At 44.5% G+C, this 26,976-nt stretch overlaps 1 protein-coding gene across 4 annotated transcripts in view; it reads right to left on the bottom strand.

Annotated features, from left to right (window-relative positions):
* Window positions 1-6,746: 6,746 nt before the first annotated feature.
* Window positions 6,747-26,976, bottom strand: part of LOC102456902 (complement factor H-related protein 3-like) — a 68,531-nt gene continuing 48,301 nt past the window's right edge. For 2 of the 4 annotated variants that reach the window (XM_075936713.2, XM_075936712.2), the window contains exons 5-12: window positions 25,828-26,007; window positions 24,095-24,271; window positions 19,756-19,938; window positions 16,665-16,853; window positions 14,494-14,676; window positions 13,204-13,416; window positions 10,917-11,084; window positions 6,747-8,074 (exon numbers count right to left, since the gene is read on the bottom strand). In XM_075936713.2, the coding sequence (XP_075792828.2) occupies window positions 8,058-8,074; window positions 10,917-11,084; window positions 13,204-13,416; window positions 14,494-14,676; window positions 16,665-16,853; window positions 19,756-19,938; window positions 24,095-24,271; window positions 25,828-26,007 (1,310 nt within the window). In that variant the 3' untranslated portion in view covers window positions 6,747-8,057. The remainder of the gene's footprint in view (window positions 8,075-10,916; window positions 11,085-13,203; window positions 13,417-14,493; window positions 14,677-16,664; window positions 16,854-19,755; window positions 19,939-24,094; window positions 24,272-25,827; window positions 26,008-26,976) is intronic. The other 2 variants (XM_089780573.1, XM_089780572.1) reach the window with 2 other exon arrangements.

Raw genomic sequence — 26,976 nt, 5'->3', positions numbered from 1 at the left:
ACCATTCAATAACTAATGGAAGAAAAAATATGTCACTCACTTTTGTGAATTTTGTTTCTAAACAGCTTTTGGGTTTCCCAGAGGCTCCAGGTGAATTGGTAGGTTGCCTTCCTCCCTACCACTTGGGCCAATAATAACTCTGAATGTAGTTTTAATTTTGCTAATGGAATAATGTTGCATAACAGATTATCTCTGCGCATTCTCTCTCAATTAGCTATGTATAATGTATTTTTATGATAAAATTTCCAAAAGTTGAGACATAACATCTAAAGAATTGTCACCCTGATAAAATCGTGCCATCTTCCTCAACTGCGGTCTCATCTAATTTATATATTGCCAATATTACATTTCATAATAATGTATGGTACAGACAAGTTGTATGAGACAGTCAAGGCATCTGTTACCCAACAGTTGGGGGTAGAGTGGATATTCAGATACTCATGGAGATAGGGGCAGGGAAGATGCAGTTTGCCACAGGGAATTCATAATCTTTGCCATCCCTTCATATAGTGGTAGGGCCACCGTGGCTGCAGAGTACACTGAACAGGAAGTCCAGGGGTTCCTCCAGCTATAGACCACCGGGATCTAATTTGGATATAGATAGAGACCTCTTTAATGTTTTCAATAAAGTAAATACTAATGGAAATTGTGTAATCATGGGAGACTTCAACTTTCCAGATACAGATTGGAGAACAAGTGCTAGTAATAATAATAGGACTCAGATTTTCCTAGATGTGATAGCTGATGATTTCCTTCATCAAGTAGTTACTGAACCAACCAGGGGGGATGCCATGTTAGATTTGGTTTTGGTGAGTAGTGAGGAACTCAGAAGAAATGGTTGTACGGGACAACCTTGGCTCGAGCAATCATGAGCTAATTCAGTTCAAACTGAATGGAAGGATAAACAAAAATAAATCTGAGACTAGGGGGTTTTATTTCAAAAGGGCTAACTTTAATAAATTAAGGAAATTAGTTAGGGAAATGAATTGGACTAAAGAATTTATGGATCTAAAGGTAGAGGAGGCTAGGGACTATTTTAAGTTAAAGTTGCAGAAGCTATCAGAAGCCTGTATCCCAAGAAAGGGGACGATATTTATAGGTAGGTGTTTTAGACCAAGCTGGATGAGCAAGCATCTCAGAGAAGTGATTAAGAAAAAGCAGAAAGCATATAAGAAGTGGAAGATGGGAGGGACCAGCAAAGAAAGCTACCTTATTGAGGTTAGAGCATGTAGGTATAAAGTGAGAAAGGCTAAAAGTCATGTAGAGTTGGACCTTGCAAAGGGAACTAAAACCAATAGTAAAAGGTTTTATTGCCATATAAATAGGAAAAAAAACAAAAAATGAAGAAGTGGGACTGCTAATCACTGAGGATGGCGTGGAGGTTAAGGATAATCTAGGCATGGCCCAATATCTAAATATATACTTTGCTTCAGTCTTTAATGAGGATAATGAAGAGCTTAGGGATAATGGCAACAGAACAAATGGGACTAAGGATATGGAGGTAGATATTACCATATCCAAGGTAAAAGCCAAACTCGAACAGCTTAATGGGAGTAAATCGGGAGGCCCAGATAATCTTCATCCAAGACTGTTAAAGGAACTGGCATGTGAAATTGCAAGTCCATTAGCAAAAATTTTTAATGAATCTCTAAACTCAGGGGTTATGTCTAGACTGGCATGATTTTGTGGAAATACTTTTAATGGAAAAGTTTTTCTATTAAAAGTATTTCCGTAAAAGCGCATCTAGATTGGTCCCGGAGTTATCGTTATAACAATGCGCTTTTGTGCAAAAGTGCGTCTACATTGGTGGGACGCTTTTTCACAAAAGCAGAAGCCCGGAACCATTTTTCAGAGGGCAAAAGGGCACCATCCCTTTCCGGGGGTGGAGGCTGAAGCTCCTTTCAGACACGTGCTTAAAGGGATCTTCCTGGACAGCCGTTTCTCTCCTGCTGCGCGCTTTGGGACCTCTTGGAGGGACTGACAGCTGTAACAGTTTTAGTGGTTGCCCTCTGCCTTTTTGGACACCACTGCCTTTTGTCACTTAGTGCCTTTGCTTGGTTTTTTTTTTCATCTCCCTTGTTTTTTCTGCCATGGAGCCAGGGGTGGCCATATGCTTGCTCTGGCCCCTGCTGGCCATTTTGGAGTGCCAGCTGGTGCTCCAGGCTGCTGCCCTCCTGTTCCAAGACCTGCAGGTGCAGATCGCTTTGGACTCCCTCACCAGGGAAGCCATGGCGTCCCTGTGGCATCCTCACCCCAACGTGGAGAGGCCACTGTGTAACTGGACACCAGTACAGACTGGTGGGACCGGCTGGTCCTGGCGCAACCAGCAATGGCTCCGGAACTTTTGCATGTGAAAGCGGATGTTCCTGGAGCTGTGTGCCTGGCTCACCCCTGCGCTCCAGAGAGCCACCACTTGGCTGCGGGCACCCATCCCCGTCGACAAGAGGGTCGTTATCGCACTATGGAAGCTGGCCACCCTGGACAGCTACCAATCAGTGGCACACCAGTTCAGGGTGGGCAGATCCATTGTCGGTGTCATCATCATGGAGGTAAGTCCCAGGGGGAGTGAGGTGGAGGGAGGGTGTTGCACTCCATGCCCAGAGGTAGCCAAGACTCCAGGCTGGGTCACCCAGGGGTTTGGGCCGTCCCTCCCTTGCACAGGACTGCTGGTGGGGAGAGAAGGGGCCCTGGTGTGTGTGTGTGTGTGTGTGTGTGTGTGTAAGCACAGAGGGCATGGGGGGGCCCAAAGGAGCGCACACTCACCCTGCCTTATGTGATGTGTTCCCCTGTGTTTCTCTGCACTCTTCTGCAGGTCGTCCACGCCCTCCACGACATCCTGCTCCCAAGAGTCATCCGCCTGCGCAACGTGGACACTACCATGGCCGGCTTCGCTGTCCTTGGGTTCCCCAACTGTGGGGGAGCCCTGGATGCAACCCACATCCCCGTCTGGGCCCTGGAGCATCGAGCGGCCCATTTTATGAACAGGAAGGGGTCCTGCTCGATCGTATTCCAGGCCCTCATGGACCACCATGGCCACTTCCTAGAAGTTGATGTGGGCTAATCCGGCAGGGCACTCGACTCCCGCATACTACACAACTCTAGCCTGTTTCACAGGCTGGAGGCAGGCACCTACTTCCCCGGCGGGAGTGTACTGTCGGGAATGTGCCTATGCCCGTATGTATCGTTGGGGATGCGGCCTACCCCCTGCTGGCCTGGTTAATGCAGCCCAATACAGGGCATCAGGACAAGAACCGGGCCCGGTTCAACGACCGCCTCAACCGGGCCCGCAATCACGTGGAGTGCGCCTTTGGCCTCTTGAAAGCCCGCTTCCGTTCTTTGTTCACCCGTCTCGAGATGGGTGAGCGGAACGCCACGGAGGTAGTGGCTGCGTGCTCCACAGTCTTGTGGAGCGGAGTGGGGAGGCTTCCTCCCCGCATGGATGGCAGCCGAGGCCCAGGCCTATGAACAGCCCCACACAGCTGCCATCCGCCAGGCGCACCAGGATGGGGTGCGCACCCGGGAGGCCCTAACAGACATGTTCGCTCAGGCCCCATAGTAGAGTTGCCTCGGTCTCCCTTTACAACTCCTTCCCATCCACTACCCTTCCCCCTCCTCTCCCAATAAACACCAAACACAGTTTTGTTTTGAACAGAAAAAACTTGCATTTTTTTATTTACAAGAAGGAGAGAGGGAGGAGATCTTGAAGTGGGAAGGGGAGGAGCTACTCCTGTGGGGGCGGACCTGCACATGGGGGCAGGCCACATCGGGGCAGGCTGCACGGGGAGGTGGGCAGGAGGGGCAGGAGCAGGAGTGGCAGAAGAAGCCATTGCAGGAACAGGAGGGGCTATTGCAGGAGTGGCAGAAGCAGGAGGGGCCATTGCAAGAGGGGGCGGGGCAGTGCTAGGGGAGGGATGGCAGGGGCGTGGCGCAAGGCCATGCCATAATGGATGGAACGGCCAATGTGGACAGTGAGGGTGGCGATCGAATCCGCCATGTGGATGCACTGGACCTGGAAGGTGCCCCAGGTCTCCTGGTGCCACTGCTGGTCCGCCTCCATGCACCAAGTGATGGCTGCCTTGACTCACTCGACGGCCTGCATGTGGCGCCGAAGGAGCTGGTCCCGGTGGCGGAGCCGCTGCCTCGGTGGTTGGGTGGCTGGGGGTGCTGCTGCTGCCGCTGCTGCTGCAGGGCTAGAGGGTCCCCAGCTTGTACTTGGTCCCACTGCAGGGAAGAGAAGAAAGGATGGGTCAGTCAGGCAGCCCAGCCACTGTCCCCACACCTCATGCCCTCCACCCCTGAGCCCAGGTGACACCACAGTAGTGTAGCTTGGCCCACTCGGTTACCCCCCTCCCTACCGTGTTGCATGTTTGCATACAGGACCATCCCTGGAGTAGGGTTCTCATCCCTATTGTAACCACCGGTCTGTGTCCTGGCCCCATGGAGGGCGGGAGGGCGCTTGTGTTGTGTTCACCTGTGGAACTCCCTGCCGCTGGAGGCTGTCAAGCTTTGGACTAATCAATGGTGTTTGACAGGGAGCAAGATGAATCCCCACACAGTGCCTGGGAGCACATCTGGCAGACGTGGTCTGGGCTCTCAGATCCCGATTGCGTGGGATGTCTCCTGGACGGAACCAGGGGTGACCAGGGAGTGTACCATCCTTGCAGCAAAACTCAGGTGGTCCTAGGGCTGGCCCGAGTGCTTCCCCCCTCCCTCCCATTAGCCCTCACACACGTAGCCCAGGGACATATGTGGCCACAGTGGGGACTTCCCTCAGGGAGCCAGCCAAGGCACCGGGAGCAGGCGAAGGGCTCAGTGGGGGCCACGCTCACAGGGCTGTGATGCTGCGGTTTTCCCAGGAGCAGCTGGCTGTGCCTCACAGCCAGGCATGGGACAGTGTGCCGTTCTGTGTGCTGCACCATTGCCGAGGTGCAGGCTCTGGCCTGAGTCCCTGGGGCCCTGGCTTGTTCCAGCCCGAATCCACCCTTGCCCCCTGGTCCCGCCGGATGTGTGAGAGCAGCATGGTCCCAGGTGCGTCCTGCAGCTGCCTGCCGCAGCCACATCCCGCTCAGTCACCAGGCTGCACGTAGTGGCATGTGCTGCTTCCTGCCTAATGCTACACAGCGTGCAGCTCATGTGGCCTGAGTGACATGCTCTCCCCCTCCTCCCTCAAGGGTGCCTGGATCCCCCACCCTCACCCCGCCCTTGTGAGTGCAAAGTGCAACACTCACTGGTGGATCCTTCCCCGGCCTCCGAGGATGCACGGGAGACATCTGGGCTGCATGAGGGGGCCTGCAGGGTGGCAGTGCTGGCCTTGTCCTCTGACACACTGCCAATGTCTCCTTCCCCCGCCTCGGTGGTCCTGGTGACAGGGGGGTGCATGCTGCTGTCCACGGGGACGTCCGGAGCCTGCTGGCTGGCCCAGAATGGCATGGAGCCTTTGGTAATGGGGGCAGGTGTCGGCTCCTGCCCCCTGGCCCTCACTGGCCTGGACATAGCCCTGGCAGAGCTCCTTTACTTTAGCCCAGACTTGCTCCAGGGTCCGGGCTGGATGGCCCTGCTGGCTAGCGCCTGGGCCATGCAGGCAAAGATCTCCGCATTCTGGCGCCGGGAACGGGTCTCGTGCAGGGCCTCCTCCTCCTGCCAGAGGTCCAGGAGGGCTTCCAGCTCCCCCGAGGACCAGGATGGGGCCCTTCTTTTTCTGGCCCTGGGGGCCTCCTGTGCTGGGGGTGCAGGTGGCTGATCCCCACCTGGAGCTGCCATTGTGCTTGGGGGGTGTCTGCTGGATGGCAGGGGCCATGTGGCAGACTCTGGCCAGAGGTCGGGAGAAGGGCTCCTGTCTTGTGACCTCAGCAGCCTGCGTTAAGGGGACTCGGGTTACCAGGAAGTCTGGGAGCTGATTGTGGCTATGGAGCCTCCAAGCGTCCGCTAGGGCTTTTTTCTGTTTAGCCTGCTTTTGTGCAAAACGTCTTCGCTGCCTGTCTACACTGGCCCGTTTGCCCAAAAATATCTCCACAAGAGGGCTTTTTCCTGAATGGGAGTGTCAAAGCATTTGCACAAGAAGCACTGATTTCAGACAGTAGATCGTCAGTGCTCTTGTGCAAAATCAAGCGGACAGGGTAGACAGCTGGCAAGTTTTTGCGCAAAAGCGGCTGCTTCTGCGCAAAATCTTGCCAGTCTAGATGCACCTAGGGGTTGTACCATTTGACTGAGGTGGTGGAATCTCCATCCCTAGAGATTTTTAGGTCTCGGCTTGACAAAGCCCTGGCTGGGTTGATTTAGTTGGGCTGGACTAGATGACCTCCTGAGATCTCTTCCAGCTCTATGAATCTATGATCTAAAGTAGACCAAGCAGGTCGGTTTAAGGTATACAAATCCAGCTACACAAAATGCATAGCTGGAGTGGGTTTACGTTAAGTTGAGCTGTGGTGGAATCCTTACAGTGGGGCTATGTCTACACAGCAGTGTTGTAGTGTAGATGCGGACTATGCTATAAGAAGCATATTTTCACTAGTGGTGTACATCCACCTATGCTTTGGTACACATTAAAATGTGTTCCACACATATATGGAAAAAATAGAGGAAACAATTAGGGCCAACCAACTACCATCTATGAATTTTACTCCTGTCCTCATTGTACACAGGAATCCATCAGAAATCTCAGCCAAGGTCTGCCCTAGTGTCACTGGTCTTTAGCAAAACAGTTTGATGACTATTTATGTGAAGAATTTTTGCAAAGCATCTAAAGCTATTGGTTGAAAATACATATTTATTTCATCAACAGAAAACAAATAGGTGAAAAAATTAAACGAATACAATATCAAGGGTGAGATTTCAATAACACATAATTTAGAAGATACAGAAGTTTCTCTAGTGAATACTTTCACATGTATGCACTGAGAATAGAAAGATGTAGAAGGATGAGAGCATCTGCAACAATGGGAACAGGGTGATTCCTGGCAGGAGGATTATCTCTGAGAGAGTATGGGAAGTATATGTACATGGGAATTTTAATGACTGGAATAAAGCATACATCTATTCTCATTTTTCAGAATGCATTTTTCCATGTTCTGTGGCCTTTTGGGGACATATCCTTGATTTGCCTGCACTTTGACCAAAGAATCCTATCAGTGCTCGCTCATTGTCTGTTCCCACCTGGTGGTTCTAGGAAATTCACCTCAGTGACAGCACTGATTTAATTTCTTGGATTATGTCTACAGAGCAGCGTTATTTTGGAATAACTCATGTTATTCCAAAATAAAACTGTCCTTATCCATATCAGAAGCAGTTATTTCAATATAATGTCATGCCAGAGGACTTCGTATTCCAACTTCTGTAACCCTTATTTTATGAGAAGTAAGGGAAGTCAGAGGAAGAGTATTCTAACTTGGACTTCTAGCTCTATAAACAGCGCCAAAAGCATTGATTTATTATCTAATTGACTTTCAAAAGGGGAGCAAAGAATAGAGAACTTCACAAAGCACTTTCAGTTCACAGTTGCTGAAATTCTCTGCAGATTTTGGTTCATTTTTGTGCAACTCTTTTGTAAGATGTTAAGATTGCTTTTCACTTTATTTAACACAGAGAATGATGCATTTTCTTTACACAGCAGTCAGTGGTCAATAGCAGTGGATGACACAGCTGAAACGCCAAATATTTTCCTGAACTAAACTTCCTGATCTGCAAATGTCACAAGATCAAATGTCTGATGGTTTCTGGTTTTGACAAAGTGGGAAATGTTGCTGTTTCTGTCAGTCAAGAGAGAAAACCAGACAGCACAGAGGAATATGGTTTCATTTTAAACTAAAGAAGAGGCACTGGTTGGGTTTGAGCTTTAGGTAAAGATTTAGGCCCTTAAAATTACAACAATTTTTTTTCTCTTTGATGTTGCTTCAAATTTGTTTTTGTAGTGTATATCTTGATAAACAAGAATGTGAACTTTTAAATATTAATCCAAGCACACATTATGACAAAGAATAGGAGATAATGTGTATATATTAGAAATAGTCTTAATGGTCTCCAGATGCTACTTTAAAATATCTGTTTGAGGCTTCTTATTTTCATTTATCTTGAGTACCTATCAGATAAAGAGAATAACAGAAAAAATTTTTAAAAATCATGCAAAGTATATAATTTAATCCAGCAATAGACACAACAGACTGATGATCCAGGTTATCATATTTCTGTTCATGTAATACAGATTCTATAAATCAGAATTTGCTAACTTTACACACAGAGACATAGTTAACGTAGCAACCTGCATGGAGCCTAGAGGGATAGCCATGGGTTACAGAAGGGAATACACTTCAGATTTCACTGGTTTGGCACCCTTGGAACCTGATGGGTTCCAAATGAAGAAGTTTGCCAGATGAGGGGAGAACAAATCCCTTGTAGCAGCAATCTGCCTGAATGTCAGAAAGCTCAATGCAGAAGCCACCACTGACTCACCAATTTACCTCCTGGACTTCCCCTCTCTAGCACCAGTTACCATGTGCAGCCTGGGCAGGGAGTGACTGCTGGGCTCCCAGCCGCACTGCTGGACCCACTGCCGCTGGTCCGGCCAGGCTGCCAGCCACCAGTCCCAATATTCAGGTGAGGAGGCAGGTGGGGAGCTGAGGCAGGCGAGCAAGCAGGGTGAGGAAGTGAATGGGGAGGTGAGCAGCAGTTGGGCAGGTAGGAGGGGGTGAAGAGTCAGATGGATGGGTGGACAGTGAGAAGGAGAGCTGCAGTTGGGCAGAAAGGGGAGGAGGTGCCAGATGGAAGACAAGGAGAATAGAAGCTTCAGGGGGTAGCCGAGTTGGTCTGTCAGGCCGTGTCCAGACTCAGGGGTTTTTTCGGGAAAAGTAGCCTTTTCCCGAAAAAACTTCCCCTGCGTCCAGACTCAAGCCACGTTCTTTCGAAATTATTTCTAAAGAACGCGGCTTTTCTTTCGATGGCGGTAAACCTTGTTTCACGAGGAAGAACGCCTTCCTTCGAAAGTTCCTCTTTCGAAAGAAGGCGTTCTTCAATGTAAAGAGGCCGTCTTCGAAAGAGAGCATCCAGACTCGCTGGGTGCTCTCTTTCGAAAAAGCGGATTTCTCTTTCGAAAGATCCGCCTGCAGTCTAGACGCGATCTTTTGAAAGAGGCTCTTTCGAAAGATGCTTTCGAAAGAGCCTCTTTCGAAAGAAGCCTGCAGTCTAGACATAGCCTCAGGCTGTGTCTAGACTACATGCCTCTGTCGTCAGAGGCATGTAGATTAGACACATAGGCAAAGTCAAATGAAGCCGCGATTTAAATGATCGCGGCTTCATTTAAATTTACATGGCTGCCGCGCTGAGCCGACAAACAGCTAATCAGCTGTTTGTCCGCTCAGCGCGCTAGTCTGGACACTCCCCTGCAGACATCAAAGCCCTTTGTCGGCAGCCCCGTTATTGCTCGTGGGATGAGGTTTACCAGGGCTGCCGACAAAGGGCTTTGATGTCGGCAGGGGAGCGTCCAGACTAGCGCGCTGAGCGGACAAACAGCTGATCAGCTGTTTGTCAGCTCAGCGCGGCAGCCATGTAAATTTAAATGAAGCCGCAATCATTTAAATCACGGCTTCATTTGACTTTGCCAAAACAACCAATCTACATGGCTCCGTCGACAGAGCCATGTAGTTTAGACGTACCCTTACAGAAAAAAAAAACAAAACAAAACATGTAGAAGGTATCATGAGCTTTCATGGTCACAGCCCACTTCTTCAGATGACTGGAGTTATGAGTAGGGTATATGAAAACTCGAAATAAACAGGAGAAGGGAAAGTGGAGGGAAAAGAATGATGCTCTGTCTCCCACGCCCCTTCCTGTTTTTTCTTTAAGTATCTGGATAATGGGTACTAAACCTAAGCAGATAACGATCAAAGGCAATAGATAGTTTGCTAAAACAAGAAGGATACAGCTCAGAAAGCTGTTAGCACCTTCAATGGTAGAGTCCCCACCAGTTTAAATCCCGATTGAGTCCATTAGCATGTGAATTGAATTTGTGTATGTATTGTAATTCCAAACTTTCTCTGTGTATTTGGCTTGAGGAGTAGGCCTGTGAATAGACCGCCACCTGCAGATCTATCAGATTATGGTTGGGCCTGGAATTACATTATATACACAAATTCAATTCACATGCTAATGGACTCAATCGGGATTTAAACTGGTGGGGACTCTACCATTGAAGGTGCTAAAAGCTTTCTCCCCCCTCCCCTTTCCAGTTTTCAGTGACCACATGATGTTCTGTGAAGAACATTTGAATTGCCACCTATGACATTACCCTACAGATATCGGAGATAGGGACATTCTTGAAGAAGGGGAGGGAGATCAGTTATGGCTATCTGTGCGCTCACTGTGGTGACTTCCTGATCTCTTGAGTGAGAGGGCTTGTGTCTTTGACCCACGGCCTTTAGATGTTGAGAGCCAGATATGCCAGGTGACTCACATATGCCATGTGACTCTTGGGGCTGGTCTAGAGAGACTCAGAAAACTGCCTCTACAAAGATCATCTTCTCTCTGAGCTTTCAGTCCTTATAAGACCAGGGTCTGAGCTTCTGGCAGGGATCAAGCTTTTGTGGAATGTGGCCTTTGTGCAGGCAGCAAATGCACTGGGAATGCTTATCAAGCTACAGGGATCACCTCTTTGCAAAAGAGGCACTTCTTGAAGCCCAGTAAACTAGACATGCCCAGTTGTGGGAAGAGTCCCAAAGGAAAGAAAAGTATGGAAAGTGTTTCTAATTTTTTAAGGAGAAAAGCTAAAAAGAGAAAATCTTTGATGATAACTACCCTAAGAGATTAACTAACCTTACCAATGCAAAACTGAAAGTAATGGTTAGCTAGGACATTTCCAGTCTGATATATTTAGTACACTGAGTTGGCATTTTGACATTTGTTAAGCAAGATAGGACAAATACACTCACATCTTGGAGGAGGAAACCAGCCATTCTCTGTGCATTCAGCTGTATTTTGTCCATTATGATTGTGAAATCCACGATTACAAATGATTATAATGACATCACCATCCTTATATATATTCCTTTCAGGTCTGAATCTACCATTAACCACTCCGGGGAGGTTACATACAATTTCTAACAAGAATGAGACAAACATTTTACAAATGAAAATAGGCCAGTAGGCTGTACAATGCATCAACAATTATTGTAAGTTATTTAGAATAAAACATACAGAATTGTATAGGAGGGAACCTATTCTGTTTCCTGTAATGTCTATTTAAGAAGTTGCCAGATAGAATGTGGATGAGCTGATTTTTAATTAAGCAATATATATACCAAAGCTGGTGAAAAAAATCATTCAAAATTGTTGCTTATGAAAGTACTTTTTTGTCTAAATCAAATACTTTTTTATCTGAACCAAATACTTTTAAAAAACCATTTGGTTGTTTGATATAGGACTTTTGTTTTGAATATTTCTACATTTCATAAAAATTGGATATTTAAAATTTTGAGAGTGGAAAGGATAAACAATATACGCAAAATACTGAATGTTATTTTTTCATATCTGCCAACACAATACTTTTTCCTGGTTTTTTGTTTTTGTTTTTGTTTTCATCTTAATGAAAGAGACAAAAAAAGAATGTCTATCTTTTCCTCTCAATTTTTCCTTTTTTTCCACTTTCTAAATTTTGAAAATTTTTCTAAGTTTGGAATATTTACATTATAGAAGAGCCAAAGATGAAAAAGGGAAAAGGAGATGGAAAATGTCTTTGATATCATTTATTCTATTGTATTTAGTAATAAAAAGGGGGAAATGTTTTATATATTTTGTGGGGAAAAAATGAAAATACACTCCAAAATGGAAAAACCATCAAATATAAAAAACGCTTCTCCATTTTTCAACCATTTCTAATATATTTGCTCTGTCAGGAATGATACAATAGAAATTTAAAGGACTTTGTGTTATTCTGTAGTGACAAATTGTTACACACTGCAGTTGACTGTATGGCATACCTACTAGCATACCCAATAGTGACAAACCAAGCACCAAATACAAACTCAGTTTTTCCTTTATAGATCCAATTTGTGCTCTCAAGAGAGGGCTGAGCTGCTCTGAACTGTGTGTTTCTGAGATGACCTCTGAGTACTGCCATTACATATTCTGTGAATGCATTCTGTAAATATTCAGTAACATCTGAAATAGCATTAGATATGCCTAGTTACAGATAGCAACTCATTTACATTTTAAAAATTGTTGTCTGACAAATAAATGTCATGTGGGTATTAAATTATCTCAGGGGGTTATAATAGAGCAGAGAGAATCTGCCTCATAGTGTCAAGTATCAGAGGGGTAGCTGTGTTAGTCTGAATCTGCAAAAGTGGTGAGGAGTCCTGTGGCACCTTATAGACTAAAAGAAGTGTTGGAGCATAAGCTTTCATGGGCAAAGAACCACTTCATCAGATGCATCTGACGAAGTGGTTCTTTGCCCATGAAAGCTTATGCCTCATAGTGTCTCTTGGAACCTAAAGTTTAATTAGTGTAATGCAGGGGTGTCCAAACTTTTTTCAAAGAGGGCCAGATTTGATGAAGTGAACATGCGTGAGGGCCGACCATTTTGCCTGACATTCTTTGAACCATTACAATTAAATGCAAATTAACTATTTTATGCAAAGTTTATTGCAAACGGCATACTTTTCATTTCGTCACATGGATGACAAATCTAAACAGGTGTTAAATCACTCTGCCTTTCATATCTGAAGGCCAGATGAAAAAAAAAATCCAGAAAGCTGAAATATATGTCAGGAACATTGTAAAGTACATTACATATTATTGGTAATAAAGGTTGTCTGTCAACTTTTAAGTTCAAAAAATATGAACAGGAACATAACACCAAGTATACATGTTGTGTCCAAATATATTTATAACTGATTTAGACCAACTGACATTAACTGAGATTTTACAATGTATTCATCTCAATACATATGGATTCGTTGGGGGCCATAAAAGATAGATATTGCCAAATTACCTGGGGGGCTGTATTAAACCGGAACACGGGCCGCAATTGGCCCGCGGGCCGGACTTTGGACATGCCTGGTGTAATGCTAATTTTCTCTGAAAGCATTGTACTAGCATTGTAGTAACCAGAGCAAAGAAGCAGCTCCTTTACATTCACTTATTCCTCTCACAATAGAGTACCCCCCTGTACAGAAAGTGGGATATCTCAGATACCCATTAGAATCTAACTCTACCTACCTCTGCATTCTGGATAGACAATCGGATTTTCATTGCACTGCACCATAAAAGTAGATTCAGATGAATTAGTTGCAAGTGAATATCCTGATTGGCAGCGAAGCTCAAGAAAATCACCACGGTTTAGATACACCCATTGCGGTATGTTCTCGTTGGTGCTCTCATTCACCTCTACCATATGGTTTCCCATTTCTTCCATTGAGATAGCACATGGCTCTAAAATAAGAATAAAGGAGCAATATAGTGGGGTGGAATGGCCCCAAGGGTGAGGGGCCCCTCTCTGAGCATTGGTGGGTAGCACATGGCCCTAGCAACCCACGTGACTGAAGCCAGGAGGCGGGGTCAGGGATATAAAAGGCCCCCCAGAAAGGCCAGTCAAGCCCCAGTGATCAGAGAAGCCAGAAGCCTCCCCCACACACCCAAGCAAGGAGCTAGACCTTGGGAATGTCAAGGACTGGCCTGGGCCACCAGGACCACTACTGGACGACTGCCTGGAGAGTCAGCTTATCTGGCTTGAGGTTCCAGAATGATGGTGCCCCAAGGACTTGCACTGGACCCGGGTACAGCCCGAGGGGGAGAAAGGATGTTGTGGAATGGATCCCCACTGACTCAGCAGCAGACCACCCTGCTGCTGCTTGGGCCCAGGGCTGGGACAGAGTGTATTGGGTGGGCCTTCGTCCCCCATGCCACCTCGCTCTTGGATGGCAGTCTCCTCCCTCAGCTGTTCCCGATCAGGAGCCTGCATCTGCCAGACCTCTGCCTAAGGAAGGGGACCAAGCTGGGGTTCTTGTGAATGGGCCTTGAACTATTTGTTTGTTTGCCTGCTGCCCTGACCTAATACAGGTCCCGGGCTCAAAACTCTTTTCCTGCTACCCTGCCCTGAACCAGGGACAGGCCTTGGAACTATTTATTTGGTAACCTGTCACCCGGTCTGGAACAAGGGATGGACCTGTTGACAGTTTGTGGGTTATTATTGCCCTGCCCTGCACCAGGACCTGTGTTTAAAGACTATTGTTACAGACTGCTTGCTGGGCTGGAGACTACCCTAGGGCTGGCAGCCACAGCTGATCCCTCACAAGAACAGAGCAGTGTATAATGGGGTGGAGTGGCCACCCACAGACCCTGAAGGTGAGCAGCCCCTCCCAGAATCCTACAGGGTGACAAGCAGTTGTCTTTGTAATCTCCCAGTTTAGCACACTGAAGTAATGTGTTTACACAAGCCATTAGCTTTGTTCTGTGAAACTCTAAAAAACCCTCAAAGCCTAAAAGAGGTGTTTTGTTTTGTATTTTTACCTAAACAAACTGGTGTCTTTGTCCAATTTCCATTGTCACAAAAAGATCTATTCTGTCCTTCCATTGCATAAAATTTTTGACATTTGAATTCCACAAAGGAGCCAGATGTGTATTCTTTTTCCAAGAAAGTAGTTATGTCTCCATTCTCAAGAGTTGGTGGACGACTACAATTTTTCCCTGTTTCTAAAAGGAAAAAAATGGCAATGTTGATAATGTTCAGCACAAATGCCTATGTAATTTTTTCTGGTCATGTTACTCTATGGGGAAAATGGCTCCTTGTCCAATGCTGAGCCTACCACGTTTAGACCCTTCAAATGTTATAATGGACGTGTGCATGTGGCTCTAAGCCATGCACAGTGACCATAACATTAGGAGCCTTATCCTCAGATATTACAGATAAGGGAGGGGAGGGGTCAGTGAGAGTCTCCTATCCCCCTCCCCTAAGTTTTAGACCCAAGGCCTGCTCTCAGAGCACACCGTAGCCCCAGCAGCACAGCTTGTGTGTAGAATATGATAAATTGTTCCATGCTCCTCTGAGGTTCCTCCCTGGGCTAGGGAGTTTGTTTTTCAACTCAGGCAGGGTGATTCAGATATCAAAGGGTTTGCCATCATATATATAGTAGCCCAGTGCCTGAGAGTCTGTAACGCTGATGTACACTGCCACACCCCCTGGCCATGTGCGTCAGCGCCCCGCCCCCCTTCCCCTCCCTCTGTGGTAGCTCGGCCAAGTGCTGCGCCACTCGGCTGGGCCCCAGCGGGGGTGCAAGCAGCAGCAAGCAGCTGTTTGGGGTCCGCGCTCCCCAAATGGCTGTTTGCCGCCTGGGGCCCAGCTGAGCAGCACAGCACTCAGCCAAGCCACCACGGAGGGAGGGGAAGGAGGGTGGGCCACTGACATACACGGCCAGGGGGCGTGGCCATGTACGTCAGCATTACAGACTCACAGACACTGGGCTACTATATATGATGATGATGATGATGGGGTTCTAATTATCTGTTACCAAGGAAGAGATCTTGCATTTATTGAGGATAGTTCTCTGAAAACATCTATTCATCAGCAGTCAAAAAACCTAAGAGAATATTGGGCATTGTTAGGAAAGGGATATATGATAAGACAGTGAATGTCATATGGCCTCTATATAAATCTATGGTGCACCCACATCTTGAAAAGTGTATGCAGATCTGGACAGTCAAGGTATATTGGATTTGGAAAAGTACAGAAAAGAGCAACAAAAATGATTATGGGTATGGAACAGTTTCCATAAAAAGAGAGATTAAATCCACTGGGGCTTTTCATCTTGGAAAATAAATGATTAAAGGGGGATATGACAGAAATCTTTAATTATATAGAAAATTGACAAAGAAAATGTTATTTACTTCTTCACAGAACACAAAGAACAAGGGAATTAATAACCCAATGAAATTAATAAGCAGCAGATTTAACACAAACAAAATGATGTATTTCTTCATAACCAGCTCATGGAACTCTTTGCCAGAGGATGTTGTGAAGGCCAAAACTATCTCATTTAAAAATAATTGGGTAAGTGGGTATACATTATGGCCAGCATTTAACTGAATAATCATAGTATACTTTTCTAGCACAGCCCTGCTTTCACTCAGAGAGAGTGGAACAATGATTGAGGCAACTGTTTAATGTTTATGTTTTCCCATGTACTATATAAACTTTTCTTAGCCACTATCTAAGTCGTTCAGTGAGAGAGAAATGTATCCATGCACAGAGGAGCAGCACAAGCATTGTGCACCACTTATCCCCAACTTTGTGCAAGCCTTCTGAACAGCAATGAATTCACCTCAAATGAAGCAAGAAGTTATAGGAGTAAAAATAACTAAACATTTCCAGTCCTTTGAGTGCTACACTTTGCAACTCTAACTTTAAAGCAATTCTATGACATTGCCCACCAGGTTCATACAAAGGAATTCCATCATATGGAACTGCTGTCCACACTACACGTGACTGCTCTGTTCTGCACAATATGCCCACTACATTGTGCCTATAAAGGGTGATGCAATGCCTCATGAGGGATTACCTCTAATGGAAGGGGCAAGTCTCTCAGTGCAGAATACTCTCCTCAATACAAGGACACAAATGACTATACACAAGACAGCAAATACACCTAAGAAAACTGAATTATCACAATACAGTGCAGATTTACCAGAGATGCATGAAGGCAAATCCAGGTGCCCATTAACACACACCCTGACTGAAGGGGTTATGAGGGTGTATCCTTTACTACACATAAATTCCACTGTGTGCTCACTCTGAATCAGCTGGGCATATCTTTGGCCATTGGACAGAAGCAGATTTTTGGCATCCAGCTGCTGTTTTGTGATGATACACGGTGCTAGAGAAAAAACATATGAAAACGTTAGGGCCTGATTCTTCAGTGTCCTGCACCTTGTGCAACCATTTACCTGCCCTGTGCAAAGTGACTGCAAAACATAATCCTTCTGCTGGGTACTCTCTCTGCAATGTATAAAACACTATGGATAGGGCTACACTGCTTTTTTTTTTTTTTTTTTTTTCAGAAAGAGGTTTGCAAATAGCACATTTTTTTCCAGAAGAGGCTTTTCTGGTATTTGGCCCATCTACATTTTTGTTTTGTTTTGCTCAACAACAAAAATCCTTCATGTTCCTAATAAAAAAAAAAGTATTGTTTGGTGTTCCTCGGTCTTAAAAAGTTTAAGAAACACTGCTCTATATAAAACCATGGTATGTCCACATCTTGAATACTGCATTCATATTTGGTCACCTCATTTAAAAAAGATAGAGTGACATTGGAAAAGATTCAGAAAAGGGCAACAAAAATGATTAAAGGTTTGGAATATGTCCAATATAAAGAGAGATTAAAATACTTGGACTTTTCATCTTAGAAAAGAGGAGACTAAGGGAGGATATAATAGAGTTCTATTAAATCGGGACTGGTATGGAAAAAGGTAAATAAGGAAAAGTTATTTACTTGTTCCCATAACATAAGAACTAGGGGTCACCACATGAAATCAATAGGTAGCAGATTTAAAACAAACAAAAGGAAGTTTTTCTTCATGCAGTGTAGTCAACCTGTAGAATTCCCTGCCAGAGAATATTATGAAAACCAGGACTTCAACAGGATTAAAAACAGAACTAGATAAATTCATGGGGGTTAAGTCCATCAATGGCTATTAGCCAGGATAAGTAGATGGCATCCCTAGCCTTTGTTTCTCAGAGGCTGGAAATGGGTGACAAGAGAGGAATCATGTGAGGTCTAGTAAAGACATACTGAACAGACTGTTGATCGTGCTCTTGTCAACTCTGGTACTCCACCAGATGGAGAAGTGTAAGGGGAATCAAAGGGAGAGTTTCTCCTGTTGATCCCCCACAGTAGAGATGCCACAATAACTCAATTCAAGGTGCTCCAGCTATGTTAGTCATGTTGAGAGAGCGTACCGTGGATTGATACTGCCCCTGGGTGTAGATCTGGCCTAAATGAGAGCCTCTTCCCTCCCAACTAATAATGGCCTGATCAGCACTTGTTGGAGGCCGTGTTAAGTATTTAGTGTTAAACGTGTATTTGATATAATTGTTAGAAGGCATAGCATGTTAAGTAACTGAATATACCATAAAGTTAAATTGTAGTGTTGTGGTTTTATTTGACATGCCACTTCATTTCCTTTTTAATATTAACTCTATTTTATCTGTCTACTCATTTGCTGTAATCATTCACTTCTAGATAAATATTGCTTTTGTCTTTGATTTACTGCTTGATTGTCTACTCTTAACTAGCGGGCTGTATCTGTGTCCCTAACTGCAGCTTTTCCTGAAAATACCTTTAGAGTAGGCCACAAACTTAATTACCAGAATAGACAAATTAAAGAATAAAGGTTTTTAATTAAAAAAACAAATCTTCCAGTAACAACCAGACACTCCAGGTCTGCTTTTTGACTGGATTTTCTGATAAAAAACCAGGCAGCTGGGAATCCTAATAGGGAATGCATCTCTCTGTTCTATTTTAGGTTGTTAATAGTGTCAAGAGACGCAACAGTTTTAGGAGAAGAAGCACAGAACACTGTCTTTATAGTCAGGAGATAAAGCTATATTATGCTGTGTACTGCCTTTAGGCAGTCAAATGCATGTGCTGCCAAAGCTTGCAAGGGTCACTAAGCAATATATTTTATAGGCAGAGTTATGCAGTAACACATATATATACACATTCACCTAATTTGTATATGATTTTATCTAACTCAGATAGGCAGGACTTCAATTATCTGAGGTCCTAACAAGCAATATAATCCAATAGTATCCCCTGAAAAGACGAGAGGTTCCTGCACAATACAAAGTACTTCTAGGACACTTGACTTTTAAGAAGACTCTTTGTTACACAACGTCAGTAAAAATATCACATAGATACAATGTATTCAGCTCCATGAATATCACAGAATTAAACTAGAAGAGTATTAGCTAATTTCTTTAGAAAACTACATTTAAAAAGACACTCAAAACCCATATCGAAGAACAATTACAAGTTGAATCTCTGTAGTCCAGCACCCTTGAGACCTGACCGGTGCCAAACCAGAAAATTTGACAAACTATCGAAGGTCTATATTGTCTAGCAGCATTATCAACCCTTCCACTGCTTTCTGGGCTTTTAGAAGACATGTAGGGGTAAATTAGAACTAAATAACAGAACAGAACCCTGAGAGCCAGGACTGGTGGCTGTAAACAAAGTTTATGGGACCGTGGGAAACTTGGCTACACCCAGGATAAGTGGATATCTGGCTAATTAAAATCATGCCAGATCATGCATGTTGCCACACCAGGGAAAGGTTCAACCTGTAATATAGAATCATGGATTTTCTAATAAAATTTAGTCATTTTAATTACTTCCAGACACAGTAATGTATATATAAAAAGTCAGCAAGAGTGGGCTGAATCTTTGCAGGTATGTCTCTTCTGTAAAGTAAAAAAATGCAGATACTCTTGGTCTTGTCATAAAAGAGACCCTCCCAATTCCAATTCATATTTGAAATGGGTCTGGTGAGCTACAAAGATCTCAGTAACAGTGATTGCTAGGGACTAGATATGGCTTGAGTCATATTTGGATCCAAGGATCAAGTCTAGCCCATCGGACACGTGAATCTGCGCTGAATTCTGAAACCACTTCTCCACTATCCTCGAGCCGAGGAGCATCTGAATTCCTAGGTTGGATTTGGGTCCTCTCTACTAAAGAGCAAACCTGTAGGAAAGAGCAAAGCAGCAGTTCCTCTTACCCAAACACTGTGGTGCAGGTGTCCAGGCTTTGCCATTGCAGGTGATCCACTCAGGCCCTGTCAGGGTGTATCCAGGATTGCACTTGTACTGCACTTTGCCATCCTGCCTGTACTCCCGTTTGTCACTGCTAACAATCCCTCCAAAGTCAATGACAGGCGGCTCTTCTTCGCATGGTGGAGCTTCTATACATACACAGATATTATGATTGTGTTTGGATTAAGGAATTTTCCAAGGACAAGAAGAAGAGCCCAGTAAAATACTTCAGTCCTACCAATTTCTCTATATGAACCCCCCAACTTTGCCCCATTGTGATGTGGTGAGTCTCCCCCACACTAGACAGGAAGGATTTAACTCAATTCAGAGGGTAAAGGAGACCACAGCCCCTGTAGCTTTCTGGGCATGCTCTAGGATAAATGGGGGCCACACAGGGCAGTTGGGGCAGGCTGCCAGAGGAGAAGGAGGTCAGTTAGGAGCTCCTGATCAGCTACCGCTGCAGCTGCTGCAGCAGCAGACTCTGCAGCAGCCACCACCGCAGCCACAGCAATCGTGCCAGCTCGAGAGGACGTCTACAAGGCCCCAACTTGCCAAGCCAGGCCCCAAGGCTGGAACAACACCCAGGGACAATAGAAAGGAGCCCAGAGTGGGGGACTGACCTCCCAGAGCTCAACGCCCTACGGGGGAATAGAGCTTTTTATAGAGTTGAAAGCTGTGGCAGGAGTGTCCACCAGGGCTTCTACCTGGAGGTCTTTATTTTCGACATAAATTCTTCCCCGCATCCACATTTACCTTTTGTCAACAGAACTCTGTCAAAACGGCATTATTCCTCATAAAACGAGGTTTACCACCATCGACAAAACTGCCGCATTCTGTCGACTTACTGTCAATAGAACACGGCGGTAGTGTAGACGCAGGTATAATTTTGTTGACAAAAGTTCACGTTTGTTGACAAAACCCTGTAGTCTAGACATACCCCCCAGAAAGGTAATAGATCAACATCATTAAGTTTCCTGAACAAGGAAACTAACTGCTTCCAATAGTCCAAACAGAATTTTCTCTTGCTGCAGTCCTATACTTCTCAGCTGCCATTTCTCAACCTACGTTGGTTCTCTAGTCTGTAAAAACAGTGTATGCAGTGGAGATGGAAGGATACAATGCATAGCCGTCATGCTTTGCATGTCAATAATGTCACCAATGAAGTTTGTTCCAAGATTTCAAAGAAAATTAGAAATCAGAAAATGTTATTGAAAATGTCATTTTAGACTGTGATGACTATTGTTTTCTGAGGGTTGCTGGCTGATAAGCAGTGTCTGGTTCTCATCTGTCCCAGCAAACATCAAAACTTCCCCTCCAGTAATTTGCCACAATGTAACCTGCACCTAAATCACAGCTATTTAAATTAACAATTATAACAGCAATTAAAACCAGTTGAAGAAATTCATTCCGCATAGCAGACATTTAATTAAAACAGCTTACTGGGGCTGAGGCATCCATCCCTTTCTGCCACAAGCGGTGTAACCTGTTGTGGTCTTATTTGGTGTTTGGTATCCATCTGCACATTCATATTCCAGCATTTCATGAGGCAGAAACACCGGTTTATTTGTGTGGAAACGAATATTCTCAAAGAGAGGCTTTCCACACGTCTCTGTAGAATTAGAGAAATGTCGCCTCTTGTTCTTCACTAGAAACTCAGGTATTCGAAAGCATCCTCATTCCATATGTACCTTTGTGAAATTAGACTTCACTGACTGTGTATGGAAAATGGAAACTGTACAGTGCAACATCAAAATGGAAAATTCCACAAAATCCCACACACTCTCCTTCATCTTTCTTTAGGGCTAAGTGGTGATGGAAGGAAAGTTTCATAGGTAGAGAAAACAGCACAAGAGAAAGACAGTTTGGCAATAGCTATTGTGGCAAAGCTCCAGCTATTCCCTGTGGGTCTTGCACTACTAGTGGTTACTGTTAGCCTCAAAGGCTTGCTGTAGTCCTCCACACTGCATTTTTCTCTTTACCAGAGGCAGGAGCCACAGCCTGCTGAGCCATTCTCATCACAGCCTAGTTCATACGTTTGGGGTAAAATCCCCTAATCTCCTTTCTTGAGGCACACTGAGATGTTGTGGGGCGGTTAGAGAGAATCTGGGCCCACCCACTAATGCATCGCCCAGCTCAGGGACCCTGAGGCAGCGGCAACAGACAGGTTTACTGGCACTTGCAATCTGGCAGCTTTACCCTGGGCCACTTCCCCAAATTATCCCCCCCCCCCCACCTTCTCGTGGAACAAGGTGTACTGGTAGTTTGAATTAGAGATCCTAATTCAAACTACCTACTCTGTGCCGCGTGTAGCCGCGGGCACGGAGTTCGGACTAAGGGGAATTTAAAAATGGCGGCACCTGGGAAGATGCAAATGAAGCCCGGGATATTTAAATCCCAGGCTTCATTTGCAACTCCGGTTGCCCTCATTTGCCTACCTATCTCGAACTAACAAGCTAGTGTAGACATACCCTTTGTGGCTTCTAGCAAGTTCTAATTGAACCCAAGGTGCCTGCCTGATTATGGTGGTTTTAGGCTTCATTTTTTTTAACTCAGGAAAGAAAGCTGTTCACCCAAGTCCCAGCATGTCTCCTCTCCACCAGTGAGTGGCAGATGGCTAGTCTGAGTCTATCACAGTATGTATCTGCATTTTGCATCCTTGCTTCTTACATCATTCCCACTCATGTTTACCAGAACTGTTTGTCCTTGAATATTTCTACAGTGATGAGGACTCAAACCTTTCTCTTCAGAGTGAACTCTTACGCTCTTAAAATGGAAAATATCTCCCTAATATCTAGCACAAACGTTTGTCTTCCTTGGATTCGTTCTTTTCCCTGACATTTGAGACTGTGATAAATTTCCTTCTTTCCTTGGTGTACTATATAGTTTTACTATGGCTGTGACAGTTGGCTTGTAGTTTTGCTCACCTGAGTATCTGTAAGGGGTGGATTCTGCTCCACTCTAGAGAATCCAGAATACAGATTGTAAGGTCTGGTCCAGCTGTGCTCAGCATGGAACCAGAGCAAGAGATCAAACAAAGGTGATTTTAACCCCCCCATTGGGCCTTCCAGATCTTGAGGTTACTCCTCCTTCTTCAGCCTTTCTTTGGCAGTTATGTATGCTCCAATGGGTCATTTTAGCACCTGAAGGGCCAAGACATCCATGCTATCTTTACCCTAACAACCCCTTCAGACATACGTGGTACAGGATATTTTAACCAGCCAACTGTTTTCTGCTGTGTTGTGCCATGGGGCTATACGTGTAGGCTACGTCTACACTGGCATGATTTTCCAAAAATGCTTTTAACAGAAAAATTTTCCGTTAAAAGCATTTTTGGAAAAGCATGTCTAGATTGGCAAGATGCTTTTCCACAAAAGCACTTTTTGCGGAAAAGCGTCCGTGGCCAATCTAGACGCGGTTTTCCCCAAAAAGCCCCAATCACCATTTTCGCGATCAGGGCTTTTTTGAGGAAAACAGTACTATGCTGTCTACACTGGCCTTTTTGCACAAAAGTCTTTTGGAGAAAGACTTTTGCCCGAACGGGAGCAGCATAGTATTTCCGGAAAAGCACTGATGATTTTACAGGAGATTGTCAGTGCTTTTCTGGAAATTCAAGTGGCCAGCGTAGACAGCTGGCAAGTTTTTCCGCAAAATCAAATGATTTTGCAGAAAAACTTGCCAGTCTAGTCACAGCCATACTGACTAATGTGGATTGTAACACTGAACCCTTTTTATCCTATTTGAGGATCTGCTTCTTGTTTACAAGCCACAGTAATCCATGCTGTGGCACTGGCATACTCCCTGCCTTTATTTTCAAGCACAACAAGGAGTCTTGTGGCACCTTAAAGAGTAACAGATTTTTTTGGGAATACGTTTTTGTGGGTAAAAATGACTTTGTCAGGTGCGTCTTTGCCATATAAATCTATAAGCCTTTAAGGTACCACAAGATTCCTCACTGATACAGAATAAAATGGCTACCCACAGAGACTTTTCAAATCATGACATTCATGAACACCACACAACCCATACTCATCTCCTTACTGATTGCTAAATGGGAAATGAGATGCAAGGAATCCACATCCTATAGAAATGTGCACAGTACTCTAGAAATATGGGATATCACTTAATTAAAAGGCACTCATCCAAAGGAAGGCTCGTTTATTTATTGTGCTAATTTTGTAGATTATTCTGTTGTGAAATACGTCAGTGTGATAGATCCTTAAAATCAGAGGATGATTACTAAGAAACCTAAAGCAAGAATAATTGCCAGAAAGTTCGTAAGATTTTATGCTCTGGCTCTTTACTCACTAATGCACTTGGGGAGTGACGTCCATCCTTCTTTAAGACATTGTACAGTCCCCTCCTCATTTCCTTCAGGAGTCGTGTAACCAGCCAGACACCTGTATGTTGCTTCTTCATTTAATTCAAATTTGTCCTTATCTTGGGTGTAATAACCATTGCTCATCTGAGCTTTTTCACATGATTCTAAAATAGAAAATGACATTACCTAAAGATAAATACTGTTAATTCATAAGTTTGTTTGTAAGAATAAGGTAACCATAGAAGAAATACATCTAAAATGAAATGGAGGAACACTAAAAAGTTTTGGAACACATTCCTCCAGACTTTTGGAAAGTGGGAGAAGAAAACAAGAAATCATCAGCGTGCATGCCAGTGTTTCTCATCTCTCATGATCATTCCTGATACTGACTTGCCAAAACCAATGTCACGAATGGTTGGACTGAAAATGGTAAGTTTGGTTCCAACACTGCTGGCTCTTACTCTGTGAGAAGTTCTGCTTTTTTATTGTGTGCTGATAATGGGAAGCAGCTTCATAGGGGCTAATCAGTTGTCTACACTACAGAGTTTTGTCAGAAAAACGGACGTTTTTCCTACAAAACTTGAGGAACATCCACACTACAATCATGTTCTCTTGTAAATAAATTGAAAGAACAGAGGGGTTTTCCCAGCATTTGTACTCCTCATTCTATGAGGAAGAACGCCTTTTGCAAAAGAGCTCTTATACAAAAAGGTGTGTGTGGATGGGGAAGAGGGAGTTCTTTTGGAAGAAGAGGAAAGAGGAAAAAGCACAGGTGCCATGGTGGCCATTCCATCCATAGCAATCACAGCTTACATGGGGGATAGCATCCATTCAGTCTGGATGCTCTCTTTCAAAAAAAGTGCATTGCTTTTTTGATGCACCTTTGTAGTGTAGACGCTCTCTTTTGGACAAAGTTTTTTCAGAAGATCTCATCCGAAAAAAGCTTGTTCCGAAAGAAGCCTGAGGTCTAAATGTAGCCTGAGAGAGACAGTGATGAAATATCACATAGACATTATCACTTAACATGCCTTCTTCAGGGACAGCCTTTCCCACTGCAGTATTTCCACAGTTATGATCAATACAACAAGCATGCTGGATTCCCTCAGTTTGAATGAAAGGGTGTAACCAACAGGATATTATCCATGAGACACACTCACATTTTGGAGCAGAGGGGTAGCCGTGTTACTCTGAATCTGCAAAAACGGCGAGGAGTCCTGTGGCACCTTATAGACTAACTGAAGTGTTGGAGCACAAGCTTTCGTGGGCAAAGACCCACTTCGCCAGATGCATCTGACGAAGTGGGTCTTTGCCCACGAAAGCTTACGCTCCAACACTTCAGTTAGTCTATAAGGTGCCACCAGACTTCTCGTCACATTTTGGAGTTCCTTCTATGCTTGGATTTGCTGACCTCCAGGATATTATTCTCTAACACTCCACAAAATAAGCTCATCTTGTCACAGAAGACAAAGACATACCTGGTACCTTTCCCAAGGAGTTTACAATCTAACATTTAGAAATAACACAGCAAATGGGGTGGCAAATAGCAGGAAACTGATGGGCGAAGAAGTTTGAGAGTCACAGAAATACAATAACACAGTTACTTAGTGAGTCATTGCATTGACATGACAAGTCACCTGGTAGAACTGGTATTTTTGCATTTCTCTTAGGCATGTTGATGGTTTTTTAACCAGCCCCTCAATAGAAGATAAATATTGCTTACTTTTATAGATACATCTTGGAGGAGGCATCCAGTTATTCTTTGTACATACAGCTTTGGCTTCTGGATTTTCAGGTACATAATCATACAAACATGCATATGAAATTTCAACACCTTCTTTATAGGTTGTCCTATAATTATTCAGAAAATAACCATGTTCGAAAGAATCAAGAGAACATATTTCTAAAAAAAAGGGAAGAAAAGGCTTGAGTTCAGGTAGCAAATGGAAGTCAAGCATTTAACAGAAAAAAGAAAACAAAAACAAACAAATCACAGTTGAGGAATAATCTGCTAAGGTAGAAGAGGAGAAGGCTTGTGCCCCCAAAACTGGGATGTCTGCAGCTACCACTCCAAGGAGGAAACACAGGGTAGTGGCGACTTGGGACTTTCTTTTGAGGGGGGCAGAGGTACCCATCTGTCATCCTAATATGTCATTCCAAGTGCTATCTGAGACATTAATGAGGAATTGTTGAGGATCATCTGAATCTCTGATTACCACCCCCATGCTACTCACCATTGTGGGCACTAAAGCTATTGTGAGAAAGATTGAAGGAGTTTGTAGAACCAGTCATGTTCTCTTCCATTTTTTCATTCAATGGTAGGAGTGGAAGAAAAGACTGCATCTTGGAGGTAAATGCCTGGCTGTAAAGTCGGTACTGAAAGGAGAGTTTTGGCTTCCTTGACCACAGGATATTTATCCAGGAAGAATGAGTAAAAAGCAGAGATGGGCGCCCCTATCAAGGAAGGGGAAGAGCATATTTGGATACAGATTGGCTAACCTAGTGAGGAGGTCTTTTAACTGGGTTTCAAAGGGGCAGGTGACCAAAGCCCAAAGGTAAATAAAAAAAATAGAGACCTGGGAAAACAGTTCAAAGCAAGGGGGAACATTCTGTTTTAGAAGGCACAAAGGAGAGATAAGACAAAACTAAGGGGATCAAATCAGTATCTTTCATGTCTGTATTCTGATTTAAGTACAAGGAATAAGCAGGAAGAACTTGAAATGCTCATAAATACAGCCGGTCCCCGAGTAGTGAACGGTTGACTTATGGCCATTTGCATTTACAACTGAAGCTGTCGTAAATGGCAGATCCTGGGTTATGAACACGATCCGCGCTTATGAACAGCACGGTCGTGTGTAACTCTATGGGGTCC

Source organism: Pelodiscus sinensis, chromosome 9 (assembly GCF_052426305.1).
Source record: "Pelodiscus sinensis isolate ZL-2025 chromosome 9, ASM5242630v1, whole genome shotgun sequence".
NCBI classification, from domain to species: Eukaryota; Metazoa; Chordata; order Testudines; family Trionychidae; genus Pelodiscus; species Pelodiscus sinensis.
Note: the sequence above shows the minus strand (reverse complement) of the source record. Positions and strands in the feature narration are given on the sequence as shown.